The sequence below is a fragment of the Vombatus ursinus genome, unplaced genomic scaffold (assembly GCF_900497805.2).
Source record: "Vombatus ursinus unplaced genomic scaffold, bare-nosed wombat genome assembly UNPS02014817.1, whole genome shotgun sequence".
Classification (NCBI taxonomy): domain Eukaryota; kingdom Metazoa; phylum Chordata; class Mammalia; order Diprotodontia; family Vombatidae; genus Vombatus; species Vombatus ursinus.
The window spans coordinates 5,978,564-5,991,733 of NW_020954595.1; the positions used below are offsets into that span (position 1 = coordinate 5,978,564).

Sequence of the window (13,170 nt, forward strand, 5' to 3'; positions counted from 1 at the left end):
CCTCTCCCCCCCCCCCAATAGCCCTTTAGATCGTGGAGATCAGGTTCTGGGCCATATTGGGCTGAGTGCCGTGGTCAGGATTGTAAACATTAGGTGTCTTAAATGGAAACAACTGTGTATTCACAGCTACGTATTCTTTTTGATGCTGTTGCAGTGGAAATAATTTGTGCACAATATTAAAATGATATTTTATTTAGAATGTTAGGATAATCTCCCGAGGTTAAAGGGTGCTGTCTGGAGGCCAAAGGCCAGGGAGGCTGTGACTCCCCCAGGTGACAGTGTCAGGCAAAGGCTTTGAGCCCAGGCTGTCCGCCTCCAGAACCAGTGCTCTTGTCTCCTGAAGTAGAAGTGTCTGGTGCCTGGTGAGCCCTCAGTGCTTAATGTCAGCTCAGCCAAGTTGCGGCTCTTATGCCCAGGCTGGCTGCAGGAGGAGGACTCTTTCAGCCATCACACCTCACAGAGATGATCTGCTCCACTAAACAGTGTGGTCATTTTGTCCTTTCAAACAAATTTCTGCTTTGTGTGAGTTTGGAATTTGGACGTGTGGGTCCTTTATTTACTAGAGATAAATGTTTTCGTTGTCATCCTCTGTTGCTATCATTTGATATTCAGCCAATTGGCATATTATTAAAATTAAAATTTAATAGCCTGTTGGGCATTCAGATTTGTACATCAACTGTACATTGGTTTTATTTTGGCATCTAGAACATTTCAGGTAGAGGATTCAGCTGAAAAAAGGATGACTGCGTTAGGAGAGCAGAGAACAGCCAAAGTCCAGCCTTTCCAGTTGGCGTTCCTATTAGTGGATCAATAGCAGATCGGTGAAAACCTCTGTCGAATGCCTCCGTGTTTTGAGGCTTCAGAAGTAGAGTGAGAGTGTGGCCTAGTCTTCCGGAAGACTGACAATACGCCCAGAGCAATGGAATGTGGCACCTGTGGCAGTACAATTTCAGGAAAAGGGGGAGATGGTTAGGGAGTCAAAGGCAAGACTTCATGGGAGTGAGGGGGCTCGAGCTGGGGCTTGAAGGTGGAGTGGAGGCAGAAGGGTGGGTGGGACAAAGGGGTCAGTGTGAGCAAAGCCACAGACATGGGAATGGGCAGCGGAAGAGGGATGGTGAAGAGCCCGGACTGAGAGATGATGCGTCTTTTATGTGTCTTGGAAGTCACAAAGTATTAGGGTGGAAAGTGGGGTGGGATCCGATTGTAGAACTCCTTGAAAAGTGGGCAGAGAAAGTTAAGCTTTAGTGTAGTAGAGAATAGGGAGCTGATGCAGGTGCTTGAGGGCAGCTAGGTGGTGCCACTGTGCACAGAGCACTGGGCTTGGAGTCAGGGAGACTCACCTTCCTGAGTTCAAATCTGGCCTCAGACACTTCTTAACTGTGGGACCCTGGGCAAGTCATTTAACCCTGTTTGCCTCAGTTTCCTCATCTGTAAAATGAGCTGCAGAAGGAAAAGGCCAATCACTCGAGTATCTTTGCCAAGAAAACTCCAAATGGGGTCACAAAGAATCAGACATGACTGAAATGAGTGAACAACAACGTAGGTGCTTGAGCAGGGGAGTACAGTTTTAGGCAAAGTAACCTGTTAGCTGGACGTGTAGAACTGTGAGGGACTTTAAGGATCATTTGGTCCAGTTCCCTTATTTGATGGGTGAGGAAACAGAGGCCCAGAGAGTTTCATTGCCTCACCCCAAGGCCACCCAGCTGGTTTGTGGCATAGCTAGCACTCAAACATGGGAGCCCTGAGATCAAAGTCCCCATGCACAAGGCCTTTCCACTCAGTGAGAGGCCAGGAGGCTCCACAGGATTAGCCATGTCTGTGCTGCTGTGGGCCTGCACGCCTGTGGGTAGCGGCAGTGAGGGTGGAGAGGAGAGAGCAGTTTTCTGAGGAAGAGCAGTCATCCAGGGAATGGATTGGAGACAGGGGATGGAGGGGAAGGAAGGCGTTAGAGAGGCCACTAAGGAAAAGAGGTGAAGGGTAGTCATTTAGGCAGAAATGGGATGACTTGGAATCAGATCTGGTGAGGGGAGGAAGATGATTTCAGTTTATGTTTTGTTGAAGTGACAGTGGAGGAGAGGTGTGATTTAGGCAGTGGGGTGGGAAAAGGGGCTGGGTTTATGATTACGCTGGCATAGGGAACTCCTCTGTGAGGAAACTCGTTCCTCTCATGTACATTGGCACGAAGAATGACTTTTCCCGGGTCCTGTAGCCAGGATGTGCCAGAGACAGAGCTGGAACCTGAACATTCCTGATTCTGAGGCCAGTTCCCTGTTCTGCTATTTGGAAATACAGGAATAGAGTGTACGACAAGGCTGGGTGGGAATGTCTCCATCGAGCCCCCGGCAAACAGCGGCACCTAAAGACCCCCCCCTCCAGCAGACAGCTTCTCTAGAGGAGAAGCTTTTTGGGCAGTCTTGTTCATTGTCTCGAATTCTGTACTAGACAAGCAAAGCTGAGAGTGGCCCTGCCCGGTCAGGGAGCGCCGTCTGCGGGCTGAGCGGCGGCCGTTAGGATTTCCTTTGTTTTGTTCAGTTTCTCTAGGTTGGCGAGGTGCGAGGTATGGCGTCACCAACCTGCTTGGTGTTCAGTACTGGCTTGTCTTAGCTGTTTGTGCTTCTTCCCAGCTCTCTCTGGCTTCTGGCCCCTCAAAGTAAATGCAGGCTTGGCCAGATGCTATTCTTCTCTGAGACCAATAGGCATACGAGCCAGGAGTCCTTCAGGGACTTATTTTCTGCTAGTTCAGGTTAGTGCCTCAAGCCACCCGTCCCTTTCCCCAGTACTTGCATAATTGGTGGAGTTTACCGAGAACAAACGTCATGCTTATTTGTTTCAGGTCATGATCCTAGCATAGGGCCCCGTCCCAATTCTGTCACTGAGGCTGTTGGCTTCTTTTCTTGCTTTCACATCTCCTACAGATTTGATAAACAAGCCATTTGTGCCTTTGTTCAAGTTATTAGTAAAAAGTCTTGAACAGAACGGGGCAGAGGATAAACCACTTTGCGCCATTCCCCTGACATCCTCCTTCATTTGGCCAGGCTCCATGAGCATTCAGGGGGTCTCAAGACTCAGCTGATGAACATCCTAAGACAGGGGTGAATGTTGGATTCAGATGCTGTACTTGAGGACCTCAAGGGCCACATGTGGCCTTGAGGCCGCAGATTCCCTACTCCTGTGAGACATTTTGGAGCTTGGCACTAAGAGTGTTAGGCAGGGAGTGAGACAGGTTTGCAGCTGGTGTAAATGTTAGGTGAGAACTTTAGGATCAGGGAGAATGTACAGCACCATTGAAGCTGCTTAGCATTGAAAGGGCTGTTCCAGAACCACACAGGTTATTCTCTACATAGGCTGTTTGGTTTTTCCATATAAATTTTGTTGGGAAAAATACAGAGTCACAGAACTCTTAAGAGTTGAGGAGGAGCACAGTGGAGATCCAGTCCAGGCTTCCACACTGCAGAACCCCCAGCAGACCAGTGATCTGCCGGCCTGCTCTTGAAAAAGAGCCAGGGGGCAGCTAGGTGGCATAGCGGATGGAGCACTGGCCCTGGATTCAGGAGGACCTGAGTTCAAATCCGGCCTCAGATACATAACACTTACTAGCCGTGTGACCCTGGGCAAGTCACTTAACCCCATTGCCTACTCAAAATCAAAACAAAACAAACAAACAGAAAAGAGTCAGCTGGCAAGAGGGGGAGGGCCAGGCCACCTTGGGGTGGGGCTGGTTGTCAGTAGTCTTCTTTGGCCACCATGTCCCAGTATTGACGTCCAAGCCCTTTTCAGAAAAGCTGCTGTCTCCACATGCTTCCTTCATCTTGGCCTTTTGAAATTGGTTTCTCAAAGCCTGCTGTTAAGCCCTAAATTCCCTCATTTTAGATTTAGCCAGCATGCTAATCTGTCAGGGTTTTGGGGGATCCTAACTCACCATCTAGCTTGTTGGCTGTCTCTCCTAGCTTCGGGTCATTGCTGCCTTTGAAATGTATGCTCTCCGCATGATTATCTGTCTGGGGAAAAAAACAAACAGGAAACCACGTTGGGACCAAACAGAGGTCCCAGGTGTGCTCCTCCGGGGACCTCCTTCCACGTGGAGGTGGAGACGGCAGCCGCTTGAGGCACGTTATCGCTTAGGTTGCCTCTCGTCCCCAGGAAGAACATGAGGCATCAGACCCTGGGCTCAGTCCGGACACGCCCGTGTACCTGGGGGATGGCCTGATTGCACGCACCAGTTACGCGGTCCTGTCCAGAAGGACACACGGTTGGCCTGCCGACCGATTCTGGGTGCAGCTCCAAGCTCTGTGAGCGCACCCTAGACGGTCACTTACCGTTACTTGAACGTTTGTTCCAGAATGATTTTGGCAGTCAATGTCCCAGTCACCGTTGACCTGTAATTTTTAGATTGTGTTGTCTTTCCTTCTGTGAAAACCACTGCCCTCTTGTCAGTCCCAAGGCACTTTGTCTGTCCAGTCCTCCTGACCCTGGCACATCAGTCACATCCACTCGTTCTTTCAGCAGCTAAGGGTGGAGGTTAGTTGAATCCATCAAGGGTAGCCAGTTAGGGGCTGTCTTGGGTATCAACGCCCTAGGCGATGTCTTTGGTGTTTTATTTCTGGTGCGAAGGCCATTCTCTGTGGCCTGAAAATGGAGAAGCAAAATGAGAATTCCGGATCTCTGTGTTCTCTTGGTTGTTGGCTGGTATTGCCCCTTCTACCCCGAGCAGCGGGCCTAGCCTTTCGTTGGTTCTTTCTTTTCCTCCTGTACCTGCCCTCTCCCACCCCTCCCCTCCTATTGTCCTTCGCTTTCCTTGCCAGCCTTAGCTCGTGGTGACCTTTGGTACTCTTGCCATCCTTTTTAAACAGGACCGTGCTATGCTTTTTTCTTTGTCCTCCCTTGCCTGCCCTCGCTTCCACCTTGTGCATACCTTTTAAAAACCCCTCTTAGGTGAGCTCTCTGTGCATCTACGTGGGGCCTTTCAGGTGATGGAATGACATTCTTCAGTGTCCCATCCTGCTGGGCTGATGTCCTCTGTGGACTTTGAGTCCGTGGGATGGGACGTCTCCTCCCTCTGACCTCTGGAATCTCTTCTCCAAAGTCCAGGGAGATGCTGGATGATCCCCAGCCTTTGTCTCCTGTTACAGACTCAGTGGGAGTGCTCCCTTCTTTTCCTTCTCCTCTTCCCAGGCTTCCCATCAGCTTTCCCTAGCAAGTCCCTCATTAAATGGGCACACCAGCAGGTGAGGGTCAGAATGCCATCTGCAGGAGACAGCTTATCAAGCATTTAAAATGACAGACACACGGAAATGTAAAGTAAGCATTTTATAGTGAGGTCCACAAAGCAGTAACCAACAGATGCTGAAAATAGGGAATCCCAGATCTTTCTGGGGCACAGCATTTCTGCTCCCGTTGATCAGTTTTTCCAGGTAAAGTAGAGAATCTTCCCTCCTCAGCGTGCTCTTTTCTTTCCGTTGCTGACTGCTCTTTCGTCCTTTAGCTCCACTGTAAGTGTGCGGTCTCTTTGACCATAAGTGGGCATGGAATGTATAAACATTTTTGTGACCAGCAGTCTCAAGAGCAGGGAATGCTTTGATGTTCGTCTGACTTTGGGCCGGAGGCTCCTTGACTTGAGAGCTCCCTTGGTGATTTTATAGAGACCTGCCTCATCCCCACAGGCTCCAGAAAGCCTCGGGACCTTGCCGGCGGCTTAATGGAAATCTCGCCGTATCTGGCGAAATCAGAAATAACTCTGTCTTTGGTTCAGATGATTGGAAAACTAATTGCTGTTTGTTATTCTATGACTAGAATTGAAGAAACTCTAAAAAAGTGACGCACTGGCAAGGTCCGCTTGCTGGATTTTTGTGTTTTTTCTCTCCCATTTCTTTTTTTAAGTGACAGTAAAGGCAGAGCTCTGGACTGCAAGTCAAGAAGCCCTGGGTTCAGACCATGCCTCAGACTTAGCCTTGCAGGGCCTCAGTTTCCTCTGCTGTGAAATACCACGGGGCTGGTCTGGGGCCTCTGAAGTTCTTAGATCCAGACAGTGAGGCGGCACAGGGGGAGCCCTGGCTTGGGAATCTGGAGGTCGCTTTCCAATCCCCGCCCTGCTTCTTTGTTCCTCTGGGATCGTGGGCAAGGGCTTTGACCTCTGGACTTCAGTCACCCCATCTGTGAAATGAAAGGGTTTCACCATACGATCTCTAATCCTACAGTCCATCAGTTCCACTAATTGCGAGCCTAACTGTATTTATTTACTCTCTATGTTACCCTTTTTTTTTCTTTAGAAACTAGGTCTCTCTGTCTTGTCCAGACCGGAAGTGTGGGGGCCACTCATGAACCGATCCCACAAGGCATGGGAGCGTTGACCTCCTCTGTTTCTGGCTTGGGCTGGTTCGTGCCTCCTTAGGCAATCTAGTGGCTGACCCCTCACTCCTGGGGGTGCACCATATCGAAGCTGATTTTAGTGCTGCCGTCCAGTGGGCAGAACCTGCTGTAGCCTCAGACTCTTGAGATTAAGTGGTCCCCCAGCCTGAGCCTCCTGGCAGCTGGGGCTCTGGGCCCCCAAGCCCAGCCCTCCATGTTATCCTTAACAGTGCGGTAGGAGGCTTGATCAGATGCCTTCCTGAAATGCAGGCGGACCGACCCATCCACATTCCGCAGCTTGGCCAGGCTGTTCCCCTGTCTGCAGGGGGCAGGGGTCGGTCTAGTGTGGCTTGATAGTGTGCATTGGCGTTTGCTGTTTTGAAAATATTCTCTCATTTCTTGCCTGTTTGAGGAAAGCTGTGAGTGGGAGAATGGGAGGCTGTCAGCAGGGAGCAGGAGAGGAAGCAATCTGTCCCAAGTCTGCAGCACAGCTGCTGGCACAGAGCTTGGTGGGGTCAGCCCAAAGCCAGGAGGAACACTGGGAAGTTGCCCTTTGTCCAGGGAGCTCATGTTTTAGGAGTAATTTTTTTTTTTTTGGCTAGGCAATGGGGTTAAGTGCTTGCCCTGGGTCACACAGCTAGTACGTGTCAAGTGTCTGAGACCGGATTTGAACTCGGGTCCTCCTGACTCCAGGGCCAGTGCTCTTTCCACTGCGCCACCTAGCTGCCCCTGAGAGTAATTTTTAAAAGGATATTTTTTCTCCTAAGTGGGATCTGTAAATCCTAAAATGCCCTCTCCTTGTGAGTTCTTATTATCACAGCCTTTCTTCTTACAGAAATGTGTGGCCTTGTCACCCCAGCAGTCAGTGAGAGCAAGACCTGTCCCTGATCAGCGGGGCGTGTACCCCTAGCCTTTAGCATGACGTCTTCTTGTGCATTTTACTGACTCATCTGCTCCCTGTGGCCCTCTGAGTGACCGCTGGGAAGTCGCTGTGTTCTAATATGTCAAACGAGGAGGTCGAGCCCGATGGTCTGGGAGGTCCCTTCTGGAGCAAGGTTCCTTGGTGTTCTCGCCGTCCTCATATTCAGTGAATGGATTGACTGGATATTTAATTAAGTTGAACAGGATAATTTTCCACAGCGTCACAGAGTTAGAGACAAAAGGGGCCTCAGTCAAGCTTCCCTGGCATAATCATTCCCGTCCCCTCCTCCTGCCCCTTTAATAGCTGAGTAAACTGAGACCCAGAGAGAAGTGAGATCGTCACGGACACTTAGCCAGGAGGCAGGAGATCCTGGAATCAAATGGAAAGACTTTGCTCTACCGTGGGAAAGACTTTGCTCTACCGTGTTCCGGGAGGGAGGTGGGCAGGGTCGTGCGTGTTCCTACCTCCAACCTTTCTCTCTCCTGTTTTCTTCTTTCCCTTCCAGGTGAATGGAGGCATTGAGACCACTCTGGAGAAGGAGGTGGTGCAGTATGACTACTATTCTTCTTACTTTGACATATTCGTGAGTACTTCCCGCGTCCCCAGGGCTGCTGCCATCAGGAGGCTCCGATCTTTCCCGCTGACACGTCTGGGCACGTCTGGGCCTGTTCCTTCCTTTCTGCCCTTCGCCCTGGGGGAAAGAGTTCTTCTCTTTCTTGAAACACGGAGGCGCCTCCGTGCTGCCCCCTGTCCTCCGTGCTTTGCTCTTTGCGTGAGCGGCAGTCTTCTTTGATCCATTACTGCTCATGCATTAAACCAGCTAGAAAGCTGGTGGAGGGAATGTTTGTCTACAGGCCACTCTCACCATGTCTCTTTAGGGGAATAAGCCTTTATGGGGCACTTATTATTTGCCAGGCACCGTGCAGGTATTATCTTGTTTGATCCTCACCACAGGCCTTTGTGGTAGGTGAGGAGATTGAGGCAAACAGGAGTGAAGTGACTTGCCCAGGGTCACACAGCTAGTTAGTATCCAAGGCTGGATTTGAACTCGGTCTTCCTGACTCCAGGCCTGGCATTCTATGCACTGCACCACCGAGCTGCCCCGTCTTAATATCTCATATCTAGGCATTAATTTTCAGAGCCCCGTGTTCTCGGCTTTGGAGCTAGCGCCTCTCTGGCCATCCTTTGTTTCTGGTGATGCTACTGGGTTAGGGAGAGCATGGGTAATTAGAAATCCCAGCTGCTTCTCATTCCCTGTATTTCTTGTCCTTTTGATTCAAAACATCTGTCAGCTACCCTCATCTTCCATGCTAACCCTTGATGAAATGACGAGAAGACAGAAAATCAAAAGGAGAAACAACTTTAGTTCAACAACTGTGTTCAATGCCTACTGTGCGCCGTCAGATGGAAGAGTAGACAATGGGAAATTGGGACACCTTGGTTTCTATACTGGGCCTGCTCCAGTGCTGTGACCTTGGACAAGTCCCTTCCCTTCTGTGGGCCTCTCAGAGTAAAATGAGGATGTGGATGAATTGAGCTTTGTGGTTTCCATCCAGCTCTAAAATCCCGTGACCCTAAGGAGCAAAATTCCCTCGATGAAGGCCCGGCCAATAGGACTGCTCTCTCTCAGGCTTGGTTAAAGCACCGTGGCAGTCCACAGACTATGTCCCAGACTCTGGGCAGCTTGTCCTGGCTGCTTGCAGGAGCTTAGAGGGCACCACGTGCCAGAGGCCTGCAGAGGGCTAGGAAGATAAACACAGAAAGGCAGAGAGAAGGGCAGTCCTTGCCTGCAGGGAGCTGACACCCTAGCGGGCTGAGACAGTGCAGAAAAGGAAGCCAACAGGGTACAGGGAAGGGAGAGATGAAGGCACTGGCGGGCGAGGGCTCATGGTGGAGAGAGTCCAGCAGGGTCGGGAGTGCCGCCGGCAGAGGAACAAAGACATGGCCGTCCTGGGCCTGCTCCTTAAAATGGAGGCTCTTGGAGGGAGAGGTTTCAGGGTCCTGGGGTCTGGCCAGAGATGGTCTGAAACACATAGGTGGCTACAGAAGGGTGAGGGACAAGCTGGGAGAAGCCTGAGACCCGGGAGAAGGAGGGGATGACAGGACAGGGGATTGTGGGCCCCAAGGAGCCTTAGCATTCTCTTGGCTAAGGCCCCCATTTTACAAAGGTCAATGACTTGCCCAGGGTCACACATTTTACAGAGACTAGACTTGAACCTATGTTTTCTGGGTGCTAAGGGAGCAAAGATATTGTCATCTTTCAGACAAACTCAAGATTGCAGAATCATTTCAGTGTGGGAAACACTGTTGATTTAGCACTCACTTGGCAGACATGGATGAGCAAGGACGTTCTGGAAGAGTGGAAGAAAAGGAGTGAACGAATTCCCAGAAGTGAAACATTTTATGAAGAGGTCGTGAGGAGATGAGAACTGGACGGGTACCCGGATGTCAGCTGGACACTGGGCGGTCTCGAGGGGGCGCTCCTAGAGGCAGGGCATGCACCAAGAGGCTAACCTTGTTTGTGAAGTGGAGGATGTTGGTAGTGCAGTAACCACCAGTGCGGGTGGTTAGGAACCTTCACTCTGCTCTCACCTGCTGCCGGTGTTATTCTGCTGCCATTGGCTCAGGTGAAATGGAGATTTCAGAGGACGTGGGGGGAGAAAAAGAAGACTGACGTCAGGAAACTGCAAGCAAACTGTGGCTGCCCAAACTTCCCCTCCCAGTGAGCAGAGACGAGAGAACCTGGCTTCGTGCCGCAGAAAAAGCCTTTTAAAAACTCTTCCTTTCCCGTGTGAACTTCAAAAATACAAACACTGCTTGCAGAGTTGGGAAAGAATCAGCCATTTACCTCTGTGTACCTCTGAAAGATAAGCATGTGAATGTATCCAGGTTCATTTCCTTCTCTGGGCCTCAGTTTTCTCATCTATAAAAAGAGTGTTGGCCGAGGTACTGGCCGAGGGCCTTTTCAGATCTGTTTGTGAGCCTCCCTGGAGGTCCATTTCTTCTCTTCAGTGTAGAATAATGCATTTTCTAGCCATGGGCATTTCCATTAAGGTGAAGGGAGGGAAATCATTGATTCATAGATATTTGTTGTTGTTTGGTCATTTCAGTCGTATCTGACTCTTTGTGACCCCATGTGGGATTTTCTTGGCAAAGACACTGCAGTGGTTTGCCATTGCCTTCTCCAGCTCATTTTGCAGATGAGGAAACTGAGGCAAACCTGGTGAAGCGACTTGCCCAGGGTCACACAGCTAGTAAGTGTCTGAGGCCAGATTTGAACTCAGGAAGATGAGTCTACCTGACTTGAGGCCCAGCCACTCTATCCACTGCATTGTCTAGCTGCCCCACAATTATTCATAAGTATTGAATACAACTAAAATCATTCCAAATCCAAATTAGACACAGTAGATCAGGGACGCCAAGCCACTGGGGCTGCTCACACACGTGTGCTGTTTTCTTTTTGTCAGGAAGAGGGGGAAGGGAGTGGAGAGTTGGAATGTGTGTGTCAAGTTCAGCATGCAGTCAGAGACCAACCTGAAGGCACTTGGCTGCCTGCTTTGGCGCCCGCAGAGGCGCGGCTTTGGCTTATCCGTGTGCTGCTGGGGCTGCCCACACCTGAGCCGGGGCTGGGAGGTCCCTGGATTTTCTTGCTGACCACTGTCCTTGGCTTTGCTTTCCCTCCTCCCCATCCATCCTCCCATTTCTTGGGAGAGGCGGACGTCTCGCCAAGGTGAGGACGTAGACAGCTGGCCTAACCCCATTCCTGCCTGTGTGAGTTCCAGAAGTTTGGGTCTGCACCTGAAATGAAGGGACATTCCAGAGGCTCTTCTCCTCCTGTCTCCTGAAAGGGGATGGAGGCTGTGTGTGGAGGACCTTCTAATCCTGTGTTCCCTTTAAGGCCGAGCAGGTCTGCGAGAGGCGGCCTTGGCAGCCCTGGGGGTTGGTTTTTTCCTACCTCGCCTCTGCTCCCTCCTGCAGGCCTGGGCCTTCCCTTTGTCCCAGACTGTTTGACTGTCAGGCCCATTGTATAGGGCTGTCTTTTCTTTCTTTTTGGCCCAGGCCTTTGGTCTCCTATGTCCCTTCACACGTCAGGTCAGGCTTTGTCCGGCTCCGCGTGACAGGCAGGCTAGCCAGGTGCTGACCGGGGAGCCGGGAGGACCTGGCTTTGAGTCTCTCCTCTGACACTCCCTGTCTGTGTGGCCAGGGACAAGTCACGTCACCACTCACTGCCTCAGTTTCCTCGTTAGAAAAAGAAAGGGATTGGCCTAGCTGGTCTCTAAGATTCCTCGTCGCTCTAGAATTAGGAGCCGTAGCCCTGGTTATTGGCCTTCGAATACATCCTAGGCACTGGGTTTTGACCCTTAAAATGAGGAGATGCTTTTTCTTCCCTCTTTTTTGAAACAGCTCCTGGCCGTTTTTCGATTTAAAGTGTTAATCCTCGCATATGCCGTGTGCAGGCTGCGCCACTGGTGGGCGGTAGCGGTGAGTATTCCCCCCCCCCTCCCCAGCCCTGACAGTGATGAGTGAGCCTGGCTGGGCGTTGAGACCCCTGGAATTTCCTCTTCCCCACTCAGGTCTCTTGTTTGAGGTGACGGAGGCCCAGGTTGGCTTTCGATAGAACGCTGGCATCCATGTGCCAACCCCCTGTTTGCAGGCACTCCAGGGTGCTTTAGGCCTCCAGGGGCTTCCTTCACCTGTTAATGAGAAAATACTTGGATTTGTCCTGGGGATTGCAAGGCCAAACAGGTCACTGAGAAGGAGACACTCCCTCCCCAACCTCATGCTGCACGCACCTGACGGGACCCAGGGACGAAATCTCTGTGCCATGAGATTGTTCTGTTAGTGAAGCACATGGGGACCCCGGGGTTAGAGCTGCTTCGACTGCCAGCCAGTTACCTAAATCCAGAGGTGAGGGAAGTGAGGAAAAATGAGAGGAGGAATTGAAGGCTTGGATCTGGTGAACACACCGCCTCTTGGAGCAGCGGCTTTATGTGTAATAAAAACAGAAGAAAAGGGGGAATCTCGAATTTACGAAAGGGAAAACAAATTAGCTCTGGGCCTTTGGGCAGGTAACCACCCTGGACCTCAGTTTCTCTTCTATAAAAGGAGATGCCCTGGTCCTTTCTGAGTCTTCAGCACAGTTCTGGGCACTCAGTCAGCGCTATATAAATATTTGCTGTCATAATCATTAACATTCTTCTGTGACATCTTCCCAGCTTTCTTTTATCTTTCATTTATTTCTTGGTGTATTTCTGAGGCTCTCTTGAGGCTAGGCTTATCCCAATTGGTGTCTCATTCGGGTGGGGAATAAACTGCGATGAGGCCCTGGCCTTCAGTGCTCCTGGACCCAGCCGTGGATAGCTCTGTACCTTCTGCTGTTCATGCTGGCCCAGCCAGGAGGAAGTGTAACACCCGTAGGCAGGGATTTTCCTGGCCGTGAATGGGAGTGATGCTGTCACTCTTCTGGGAAAACCCTGGGTGTCTGTGGTCACGTCTTCCTACACAGCGCTGCTTTGGGGGGTGGGTTTGGGCTCATCCAGGGCGTGGATCTCTGAGGGTGTCATTGACAGGCACGGAGCAGGAGATCTCCTCTCCTAAACACCTGGTCCTCTTTGGGCCCTCGCTATGTCTGTCTCTTGGCTTTCAGGTTACGGCCTTCTGTCTTGTGAGATCCTCTCATTCTGGTGTTACGTGCACACACTCATGCCTGGGATCCTGTCCTCCCCATCTCTCCCTCCTGCCTTCCCCGGCTTCCTTCAGATCCCAGCCAACATTTCACCTTCTTTCCCCTGAGCCTGACCCCGGCCCATCCTGTCTGCAGCTTCTCTGCCCTTAGCATGTAAATACTGTTGACTTAACGTGACCAGCCGTCCCTAGCAGATGGTACGTGATAGCAGCTCAGG

The 13,170-nt window shown here is 51.0% G+C and overlaps 1 protein-coding gene across 3 annotated transcripts in view; it reads left to right on the top strand.

Annotated features, from left to right (window-relative positions):
• STARD3NL (STARD3 N-terminal like) overlaps positions 1-13,170 on the top strand; it is a 54,034-nt gene that overhangs the window by 27,413 nt on the left and 13,451 nt on the right. For all 3 annotated transcript variants that reach the window (XM_027835776.1, XM_027835778.1, XM_027835777.1), the window contains exons 3-4: positions 7,773-7,850; positions 11,672-11,749. In XM_027835776.1, the coding sequence (XP_027691577.1) occupies positions 7,773-7,850; positions 11,672-11,749 (156 nt within the window). The remainder of the gene's footprint in view (positions 1-7,772; positions 7,851-11,671; positions 11,750-13,170) is intronic.